Below are 11,038 nucleotides of genomic sequence, written 5' to 3'. Positions count from 1 at the left end.
CATCAGGAGTGTGTGGAGGGAGAGCAGGGCAGGCGCTGCAGGAACAGGGTTATTCAGGGTGCAATGAGGAGAAACACTCGTAGGAGTGATTCATCCTGGTTTTCCTTGTGGGCGTCCTTTCTTAAAGAGCATGGCTCCTCCACCCTCCAGCTGGACTTTTCTTTCTTGTGCTTTCCCTCTTAATCGCATCTTTTGTCTCCCATTCAAAGACACCAGTTGTGTAGAGGAAGGACCTCATAACTCATCCTCTGTGCCTGCTCCTTCTCCCCAGGTGCACACCAGGGAGAAGATGACTGCCAGTGCCAGCATGAGGACATAGTTCTGGGACCCCTAACATAAGAAGGACATGGAGCTGTTGGAATGAGTCCAGAGGAGGGCCACAAAGATGATGAGAGGGCTGGAGCCCCTCTCCTGTGAAGACAGGCTGAGAGAGTTGGGGCTGTTCAGCCTGGAGAAGAGAAGGCTCTGGGGAGACCTTGTAGCAGCCTTTCAGTACCTGAAGGGGCTACAGAAAAGCTGGAGAGGGGCTTTTTACAAGGGCAATTAGTGATAGGACGAGGGGGAATGGTTTCAAACTGAAAGAGGGTAGATTTAGATTAGATCTTAGGAAGAAATTATTTCCTGGGAGGGTGGTGAGACACTGGTCCAGGTTGCCCAGAGAAGCTGTGGCTGCCCCCTCCCTGGCAGTGTTCAAGGCCAGGTTGGATGGGGCTTTGAGCAACCTGGTCTAGTGGAAAGGTGTTCCTGCCCATGGCAGAGGGGTTGGAACTAGATGATCTTTAAGGTCCCTTCCAACCCAAACAATCTTGTGATTCTACGGTTCATACTGGGTCTCTTCCCAAGCAGTTTGGTTCAGCTCAGGCTGTGTAGCCACTTCTTGGACTACAGGTCCAAGAGAGAAAGGACTTATACCCTTCTGCTGTGAATGAGGCTGGGCTGCAGGCCAATGAAGCGTCACAGTCTGCTGGTGTGGGCTACTTGTGACTGGGGTCACCTCTGCCGGTTGTGAACATAGCCCAGGTACGTGGATAATGTGGTCAAGCACTGCAGGGGGTTGGAGTAGATGATCTCCAGACGTCCCTTCCAACCCCAACCATTCTGTGGTTCTCTGAAGAGCTGGTAAGTACTAGACCCACCCAGCGTTGAGCCACGCCACACACTTTACATATCCTACTGCAGGCAGTGACCCCTCCCAACCAGACAGCAGTCAGCCCGCAGTTTCCCACAGATCTCCATGCTCTTTTAATAGTAATATTAAAAAAAGCCCAAAACAACCCTTTCAACAATAGTATAGCTCTGCATACGCACTTGGGAATTTCTCTGGGGCTAAAGCATCACTTAGCACTCACTGCAGCGTTCCTGACACAATATGATTGTGATTTATGGTAACATCGGGAAAATTTTTTGTAGTACTACACACTTTGATCTTTTAAAATTAAGAGGAGCATTCCCTGTGTGGGTCAGTGGCTTTACTGCTCTGCCAGTCTCTGGTATTACCTGCCTAGTCCCCATTTTTGCTTTCTTAGAACAAATCTGGAGTGTGCCAGATTATGGAGCTGCTAGAGCTTTCTGCCTTGCGTTTGAAAGTGGTTTAGTGTATTTGTGCCTTCAATGAAAGAGAAGCTGTCAGTATTATCCTGACAGGGAGGACAGAGGTTCCTGGTAACTCTTTACCATGCCGTCCAAATTAGGGCGTTGCTTGAGACCTCTCCCTTCGTGATGGATTTTAAGGCACTTTTTGGAGTGGGAGGTTTTGTTCCTTAGTGATGTTCCATGCTTCCTTGGGGCATTCTTCACATCTGGGGAGAGATCTTGGTCACTTCCCTCTCACTCTGAGTGAGCATGACACTGTGCCAGTATTAGCTGTGTATCAGCAGTGACTGCTGGTGAACACAGGTCAGACTCCCAAAGCAGGCTAGATCTAGTTAGTATGGCTGATAGAGAGTACTCAAAGTGTCACTTAGGCTTTTGTCCCCTCTTTCTTCCTGGAAAGATGAACAGTGAGCACACCAGGCTTGTACAGGACTGAAGCTGGAAAGAACTAGATAATAAATCTCTGCTTCAATTGTCACTTTTCATACAAAACATTTATTTTAAAAAGTTGCATATGAAGTTCTACACAGGACGGTCATCATTTCTACAGTAAAAAAACCAAACCAAACCAAATGAAAAATTCAGCTCTGTCACTCAGATGGTAAAAGGGTTGCTCATTCTCAACAATCCACATTTAACAGACTTCAGCATACATTTTGGTAGAACCCCACGGACCAACGGCCGAAGTAGTTCATTAAAGGTTCTAGATGTACATATTTACATTGTTATCTAACACACGTACTTTTTACCACCACAGCCGCAGAACCACATCAGCTCTCGGAATGGATCTCATCCTCTCCCCCGTCTCTGTTCCGACATGGCTCTTTAGGCTGTGTTACAGGAGCAGCTGTTTTTACAGAAGACTTTTTAAATGGGTTTGGTCCAGTGCTAATGCCCTGGCACTGTTCCGGAGAACTGAGGGAGAGTTTGATCAGTTAGTGACTCCCCAAGGAGGAGAAGGCTGAGGATAGCAGACACTGTGTAAAACACCTCCCCTCACCTCATCTTCCACTCTGAGAAGAAACACAAACTGGGGAAGGACTCCCTTCTAGGAAGAGGGCGAAAGAGCTTTTGGACTGAAAGCTGCCCGTAAGAAATGTTAAATTTGGATAATGATTGTCTGAAGAAGTCATTTTACATGATCTGAGCAAGTTCTGCTGTCAGATTTGCATTAGCTCTTCTTACCCTGCCGTGTTTCTGAGGGATGAATTCCATTCTTCAACAAGTATGAAGTTCAATTTCTAAACTTCTTAAACAAAGCAAAAGCAGATGGCTCAGTATATAAATATATCCAGCATCTGGATTCCCAGTCACAAAAATAACATCCTTTATACAACAGAAAATGGATCAACTGTGAAGCAATTTTCTGCTGGTCTTAAGATCCAACATCTTCACCAATGGTTTTGCCTTCATGCTCTTCCTCCTCATCTTCTTCATCATCTTCCCCCACTTTTCCATCTCGCTTCTCTTTTTCAAGCATTTTTAGGTATTTGCTAGCTAGGATCTTCTTTGGTAAGATATCTGGAAGGTAGAATTGTCTCTTTTATAGTCACTTGAATACTTATATTGCCTCATTAATACTGTTGTGTCCGTACCACTAACGAAATGAAGTTGAAAAGAGGCTTTGCTAAAACCGTTAAGTGAATAGCCAGATAAGTTAGTCTGACTTATACAGCTCTAAGAATAGAAGAGAACTCAACACTTATGGTACAAGTAACCAAAGACAAGGAATATATTTTGCAACTGATTACTGGCAACTGTCTTTACTATCTATCTGCTCATGTACATTATTTATTGGATGTAAAAAGAGTGCTCAGTTACTCAACTGCTTAGATTCACCAAGCCAGCTATCCCATTTATGTCCTGTAGAAAGGGGCTTTCTTGTTCAGGGCAAGGGCAAGTGTCAAGAGGATGGAGCCAGGCTCTTCTCAGTGACATCCCTTGACAGGACAAGGGGCAATGGGTGCAAGCTGGAACACAGGAGGTTCCACTTAAATTTGAGGAAAAACTTCTTTACGGTGAGGGTGACTGAACACTGGAACAGGCTGCCCAGAGAGGTTGTGGAGTCTCCTTCTCTGGAGACATTCAAAACCCGCCTGGACGCGTTCGTGTGTGATATGGTCTAGGCAATCCTGCCCCAGCAGGGGGATTGGACTAGATGATCTTTCGAGGTCCCTTCCAATCCCTGACATTCTGTGATTCTGTGATTCTGTAATAATGATGGACTGGGAGACAAAGCAGAACTGCGTGCTCTGAAAGTATGTCCTCAGGGAACCCAGAAAAAGACTGGGCTAGGAATATCTTAATCTATAGGATATACCTATATCCTATGCCAATACCTTTTCTAAGCTAAGTATTACAAGAAAAATCCGAGTATTGGTAAAAAGTGTGTGTGCACACACACATGTGTGTACATATATATATATATATATATATAAAGAGAGAGGGACCCTATGATGAATCACTTTGAGAAACAAAGACTTACAGATTTAAATGTGTAATTTTGGGGCCACAAAACTTCTCACATAAACATGTGCAGTGATCGTGTTTTATAGGCTGCAAGCTTTCACATGGGAGTTGCTGGAATTTAAGAAATGCTTAAGGCCATATGTTGAGAACTAATTAGCCTTGTATAATTTTGAAGCACCAGAAAAATCCCCATTCACAAAGAAATGTTTTCAGTGATGTAGTTTATGAGTTCCAGGTGAATGTTACACAGGAGATTAATGACCAGTAGGAGAACTGTGCTCTCACAAAACAATTCAATAAGAGCAAGATTTCATTTTCTGAATTACATACTGGATTTACCATCACGCTATAGATACCTGCAAGGAACTGAAAAGTCTCACAGTCTTCTGCAGTATGAGACAGGTCACTGTAAGTTAGAGCGTTCTTCTCCTTGCCTCTGCCATGTTTGTAGGAGTATGTAGCCAAATACTGAACAAAAAGCTCCTAAAAAATTAAAACAAAAGTGAATAGTAGAACTATTAATTCACACATAGAGTTGGCAGTTTTCTGTAATCCTGTTTAAAGACACAAACGCCACATTTAAGTGTACATATACTGGACACTTTGTGGACAGACCCACTTATTTCAGAAGAGCTTAAGGCCAGGGTATAGTTGCACCTCCTTGGAGCACTGACTGCAGGTTTGGGTCCTGGCACGTAACTTCATTTGTGCTGCTCTTCAACACTTCCCACAGCCCAGCAAATGACACTTGGGACCAGAAAGCAACAGGGTATCATTTCCATACGGGCTAACCTGGGGGTGCTGATCGACAGCCGGCTAAACATGAGCCAGCAGTGTGCCCAGGTGGCCAAGAAGGCCAATGGCATCCTGGCCTCTATTAGGAATAGTGTAGCCAGCCTGTCTAGGGAAGTGATCGTCCCTCTGTACTCGGCACTGGTGAGGCCGCACCTTGAGTACTGTGTCCAGTTCTGGGCCCCGCACTTCAAGAAAGATGTTGAGGTGTTGGAGCGAGTCCAGAGGAGGGCGACCAAGCTGGTGAAGGGTCTGGAGGGTCTGACCTACGAGGAACGGCTGAGGGAGCTGGGGTTGTTTAGCCTGGAGAAGAGGAGGCTCAGAGGTGACCTTATTGCAGTCTGCAGCTACCTGAAGGAAAGTTGTAGTGAAGTGGGACAAGAGGACACAGCCTCAAGCTTCACCAGGGGAGGTTCAGGTTGGACATTAGGAAGCATTTCTTCTCAGAAAGGGTCATTAGACATTGGAATGGGCTGCCCAGGTGGAGTCACCATCTCTGGCTGTGTTTAAGAAAAGACTGGACATGGCACTTAGTGCCATGGTCTAGTTGACAGGATGGTGTCAGGGCAATGGTTGGACTCGATGATCCCAGGGGTCTCTTCCAACCTGGTTGATTCTGTGATTCTGTAATTGACAGTGGTGGTAATAAGAACCTCCTGCACCGCTCACAGACTCTGGGAGCTCAGCTGGATGGGACGATGCCCCAAAACCCCCTTTACACAGCGCGAGCCTGAAGCGTGATGCCTCATCCAACCTGGCCTTGAACACTGCCAGGGAGGGGGCAGCCACAGCTTCTCTGGGCAACCTGGACCAGTGTCTCACCACCTTCACAGGAAAGAATTTCTTCCTAAGATCTAATCTAAATCTACCCTCTTTCAGTTTAAAAATGTCCCCCCTCGTCCTGTCACTACATGCCCTTGTAAAAAGCCCCTCTCCAGGTTTCCTGTAGGCCCCCTTCAGGTACTGGAAGGCTGCTAGAAGGTCTCCCCGGAGCCTTCTCTTCTCCAGGCTGAACAGCCCCAACTCTCTCAGCCTGTCTCCGTAGCAGAGGTGCTCCAACCCTCTGATCATCTTCGTGGCCCTCCTCTGGACTCACTCCAACAGCTCCATGTCCTTCTTATGTTGGGGGCTCCAGAGCTGGACGCAGCACTGCAGGTGGCTTTGAGCAACCTGGTCTAGTGGAAAGATGTCCCCGCCTGTGGCAGGGGGGTTGGAAGTAGATGATCTTTACGGTCTCTTCCAACCCAAACCATTCTGTGATTCTATGATTCATGGCCGCCGAGTGAGACACCGGGAGAAGGGGAAGAGAGGTGTGGTCGGAGCCCCTCGCTGGGGACGAGGTCGGCAACTGACACAGCGCGGCCGGGGTGAGAGGAGCGACGTGGGAGCCCAGGCCGGCGGCAGCTGTACCTCGGGGAGGCAGCGGTACCTCCGGGAGGCAGCGGTACCTCGCGGAGGCACAGGCCCAGCGCGGCGGCGAAGGAGCGGGGTCGGCCGAGAGGGAAGGGAAGAGGGAGCCGGTACCGTGGCTTTGGCGGTGAGGAAGAGCGCGTCCTGGTTGATGCTGGAGACCTCCGGCGAGCTCTTCATGATCACGCGGATACGCGACAGGGGCAGCGACACCAGCCGGTTCTCGCCGCCGCCCAACCTCGCCGCCATCTTTCCCGTCCCCCCCTTACCCCCCGCCCGCCCAGACACGGGCCGCCGCCGCGCGGCCCGCTGGGAGTTGTAGTCTCCGGCCGCCAGGGGGACCCCGCGCGCTGCCCGGCGGCCAGCGGAGGCGGGACTACAACTCCCATTGCGCTGCGCGCTCGCCGCCCATTGGCCGAGCGGCGGCGGGACTACACGTCCCATGGTGCACCTCGCGCCCCTCCGACAGCAGCGGGGGACCGCGGCTCCCAGCATGCACCGGGGCGCGCTGAGAGGGACGGAGGCGTCTGGGTCCCTCCGGGTCCCCGCGGGCGATGGCGCTGGGCGGGTTTCCACGAGCCAGCGCCGGCCCCAGCACAGGCGGGAGCGGCCTCAGGGCTTCCCTTGCTCAGCCCCTCCACAGGGGCCTTAGCCCCAGGCCAGCACCTGAGTTTTGGGAGCTTGTTTATAATGGCAAATAGGCTCATCCTATATATATATATATATATATATTCCAATTACAGGCCAGTGGCTACAAAATTGTTAACTCAAACTGTAATTACAGGCTGCTAAATACCTCTTTTGCTGCACTATTACAGTAAAACGGAATGCTGCCTAGCAATCCTGACACTTGTCAGAGGTATGTTGAGGTGCGGAGGGCACATGTAAACTATTAAGTGATTATGGGGCTGTGTCTTTATTATTAACACATTCCTCATATACACAGGGTAATATTTAACCCGTGTGTCTACTGCGTAGGTAACTTGTAACATGCTTACAGATGGCTGGTGTCAGCCTAGGCCTGCTGAAGGCAGTGGGGGGGTTTGCTACCGGTAGTATTGGCTCCAGAAGTTCGTCTGTGCCAGTTTGTGTAAGAGCTACGGCGCTCCCACTGAGAGTGATTCAGCACTTCCAAAAATGATGATGCATAGTTTGCCTTTCATTAATGACTTGAATCAAAAGTTTCCAATATGCTTTCCAAACAATATATTTGATCCTTCGTATTGGGAAGAAGTCTGCTAAAGCCACTAATTTGGTTACTACTTAGCACAAGAGGGAAGAACGGGAGCTTTTCCATAGCATGCAGTAATAGTTTACGTGGAATTTAGGGCAGAAAGGGATGTACCCCAAAAGAATCGTATTAAATGGAAAATACAGGGAATTTGTTAACAGAATATTACTAGTTTATATAGAATTTGCCTAATATGTAAGGACAATGCTTTCCTACAGATGATACTGATATATTAATAAAAGCATCTTGAGCAGTTGTCAGCACCTAGTGCAAGGATGGTACAGTGATGTGTTCATTGGCATCAGTTCCAACACTACTGTATTTGGAGACATCTTTTACAGTCAGCCATTACAGATAATCTACATCTCTTTAGACTGCGTAATTCCCTTGGGGTTACACCTTCTGTAAGGCCATTCTGTGTAAGTTATACCTGAAGTGAAGCATGATGTGCTATGATGCTATATGGGTATCTCGCAGGCTCGCTTTCTTCCTTGATCCTTATCGTCTTGTGACATCTTGTGGAAACAGTTGACATTACTATGATGGTGAATTTCTTATAAATACTACTGGAGTCTTTTATGATTTCAACACACATACAAACCCCCATCAAACTACCAAGATTTCTGAGGGTATTGAGCTATTTGGGTACAGATTTAGGATCCATATGGATCCCATAGGATCTAGGGACCTACCTGTAGTCATTTTACTCAGCTGTGGACAATGCAGTTTAAGGTTGTCTGGGCAAACCAGGACTCACTCTTTTCTCCTTTAGGTGCTATCTCATCATGAGACATTTCTTCTTTTCTCATGCAGTGCTCCCAGAAAGGCCACATGTGGGACAACTCTTTTTTTTTCTTCAGTACCATGCTGGGCAGACGAAGGTATTCAACTGAGAGAGAACAGGAGCAGGAGTGCAGCAAAGTTAAGGCATCTCTCCATACTGCTAACACAGCTTTAGTTTGCAGGAGACAGAATCACGATGTAGCTGTATAACATAAGGGGCTTGTGCACACACTCTGAGAATAACACAATATTGTGATATTACTGATATTTAATAATTTAACTTTTTTTACTATATTTTGAAATTGCAAAATTAATGTCGTACCACTAATGGAATTGAACCCATTCCTAATTATAAACAAACCAACAACCCACAGAGCAGTTAATACTAGAATTATTTCTCCTGAATCAGAACTGAATTGGTATTATTATTATGAATGCTTTGTCAAACCTGGCTGGGAACACAGGTAAAATAAATCTCCTCTGGTAAATTCAAAACAACAGTTTGCCTAAAAACTAGTATGCCCTGTTCAGTACAGGGACTGTTTGTACTAATTACAAACTGCAGAGCAGCATCACATCTCAGTCTCTCCTCTATTCTCACTTGACTCACCAGTCAGTGCCACAGGAGTCCTCCTTCTGGCTGTGCTTTGCAGACCTGAGTAAGAAACTGCTCACTGCAGGTACTTTTGTGCCTTTTGAGCTCTCTGACTACATTAGGTCTAACAAAGGAGTGACCAGAGATGCTGTTCTTGTCCTGTAGTAAAGATTTGTTTCACGTTATGCCACCTGTTTGCTTCCCCATAGCAATCTCATTTCTTTACTTCATTGTGTAAATATGTGTGTCTGAGTGGTGTATGCACAAAGGCAGATCTCCCAGGGGAAAAAAGGAAAGATTAGATTATTTCCCCTGACCTCTGTCTCTCACTTCCCCACTGCCATTTGTACCCTCAGTGCTCTGCTGTGGCTTCTGTAAGCTGCTCAACTTCTGTTTCGTATTTAGGGAACTGGAGAGAAACTTTGGCACTCTGTTAGCAGTATAGGTACAGCGCAAGCTCTAGCAGGAGACTAGGAGGACAGTGTTAAAGGCTTTTCCTAGCTGCAGTCTCACCCTGCAGTCATCACCCTTTTAATTGGTTATATGTGAGGCAGGGTGCATAAATTCTAGATGACTGGTATGAACTCTTAGTGCTCTGAACCTGAACTACACTGGAACAAATTTATTCATGGGTTGAATCAGGACCTAACTGAAGTAATGTACGAATTTGCCTCCTTAATTTACTGATTTTACTTCCACTGTCCTGTACTGAGTGAAAATACAGCAATGGCAGAAGTAAAACCTGCTGCTCCAATAAATAATCTGCTCAAATGGGGACAACTTATTCACATGTACTAATGGGCTACCTGAAAGCAGAAAAGAATGTTAAATCATTGAAAAGTACTTCTCTGTATCAGACCTTCATTGTATGGTATTAGGTATTAGAGGAAAAATCATGATAAACCTGATATAATCAGAATTCCTCATGGAAGAAAATCTGGAGAAAGTGCCTGCAGAATTCCCCAAAGTTACTAAGTTAGAGTACTATTGGAGAAAGAGCAAGTATATTATAGAAAGAGCATGAGGCAATTCTAGCTGCAATGAAAATCTTCCAATTTTTCCAGAGAGAATGTGAAGACTCTAAATTTCTTGTCAAAGCCAAAAAAAACCCCAAGAATACATTTTCTTTACACAAAAATAGAGCACGGCTCAAAAGATTGGCCACTGTCTTGCTGAGTGACATTTTAAAAGTGATCCATGCACATTTAAGAAGTTAATAGACTAATTAGAGATTTAATTACTTATGACCTGAAATCACACAAGAATATTGCAATTCACCATTATTGTGTAAAGAACAGTGGATAAATGCTGGGCTAGGGAAAAATCTGCCCGTGTCAGCAAACAAGGGAAGGAGCTGCAGTCTGGCAAAGCATAAACATAATGTGGGATAAGTAGTTGGCACGGACGATAATAAATGTGAGGTTATATTAAAAGAAAGAGGTGTTTAGCACACGATGCATACTAGCACAAAAGAAATTAACTTCTCTATTACAGTTCTCTGAATTTGAAGTATAGCGATACAAAAACTCCATTTACACACTGATACAGACAAGTTCATGATGAAGCAGATGCATTTTCTTCCACAAGGCAAAAAAAACCCCTATTCTGAAGTGTTATTTGGCAGGGATAAGGCATCTGTGTCATATTAAAATACAAGATAAATCTGAGTAGTTGGTAAATTATATGTTAATGCACAAATGCAAACAGAAAATGACCGAATTGACAATGGTCACTTTAAGATACCTAAACAGTTGCAAGTCCCAGGTAAGGCTCTCAGTGTAGGAGTTCCTCCATTAGAATACGTGAAGCGAAGAAGATTTTCAAAAGCAAAAATAAATTAATGGAAGCCAAGCTTTTAGGCAGACCATGTCCAACCTTCCATTTCCATTTTTGATAGATACACATTTAGGCAACTTCTCTTCAGAGTTGCTCTGCCACTTGGAATTATTCAGAACATTACGTGCCTTCATCCTGGAGGATCTCAGGAGACCGAGTAGCTTAATGGCAATGAGAAAACTCTAGATCACAGCGTTTACAGAGCCACAATCTAAATTATCTTCTCGAGATGATAAAATATTAGATACTCCAGTGTACATTTAGTAATAACTATCTTAATTAATGCAAGCCTTATACTTTTTGTCTTGTAGGGAAGAAGTGAAACAACA

At 45.6% G+C, this 11,038-nt stretch overlaps 1 protein-coding gene across 1 annotated transcript; it reads right to left on the bottom strand.

Moving 5' to 3' along the window:
- Positions 1-2,065: 2,065 nt before the first annotated feature.
- Positions 2,066-6,516, bottom strand: CHRAC1 (chromatin accessibility complex subunit 1). Its single transcript, XM_068396880.1, has 3 exons — positions 6,379-6,516; positions 4,419-4,545; positions 2,066-3,114 (listed from the first exon to the last, which is right to left on the bottom strand). Exons 1-3 carry the CDS (start codon positions 6,511-6,513, stop codon positions 2,969-2,971), a joined length of 408 nt encoding a protein of 135 aa, XP_068252981.1. The 5' UTR covers positions 6,514-6,516; the 3' UTR covers positions 2,066-2,968.
- Between the last annotated feature and the right edge of the window lie 4,522 nt (positions 6,517-11,038).

The sequence above is a fragment of the Nyctibius grandis genome, chromosome 3 (genome assembly GCF_013368605.1).
Source record: "Nyctibius grandis isolate bNycGra1 chromosome 3, bNycGra1.pri, whole genome shotgun sequence".
NCBI lineage: Eukaryota > Metazoa > Chordata > Aves > Nyctibiiformes > Nyctibiidae > Nyctibius > Nyctibius grandis.
Note: the sequence above shows the minus strand (reverse complement) of the source record. Positions and strands in the feature narration are given on the sequence as shown.

What these genes read in the sequence shown, in the direction of transcription:
- CHRAC1 (XM_068396880.1), bottom strand. Translation starts at nt 6,513, where the DNA reads ATGGCGGCGAGGTTGGGCGGCGGCGAGAACCGGCTGGTGTCGCTGCCC. An exon ending in TCCTCACCGCCAAAGCCACG is followed by an intron (nt 4,546 to 6,378) that starts GTACCGGCTCCC and finishes TTAATTTTTTAG; the next exon opens with GAGCTTTTTGTTCAGTATTT. An exon ending in GACTTTTCAGTTCCTTGCAG is followed by an intron (nt 3,115 to 4,418) that starts GTATCTATAGCG and finishes TCTACCTTCCAG; the next exon opens with ATATCTTACCAAAGAAGATC.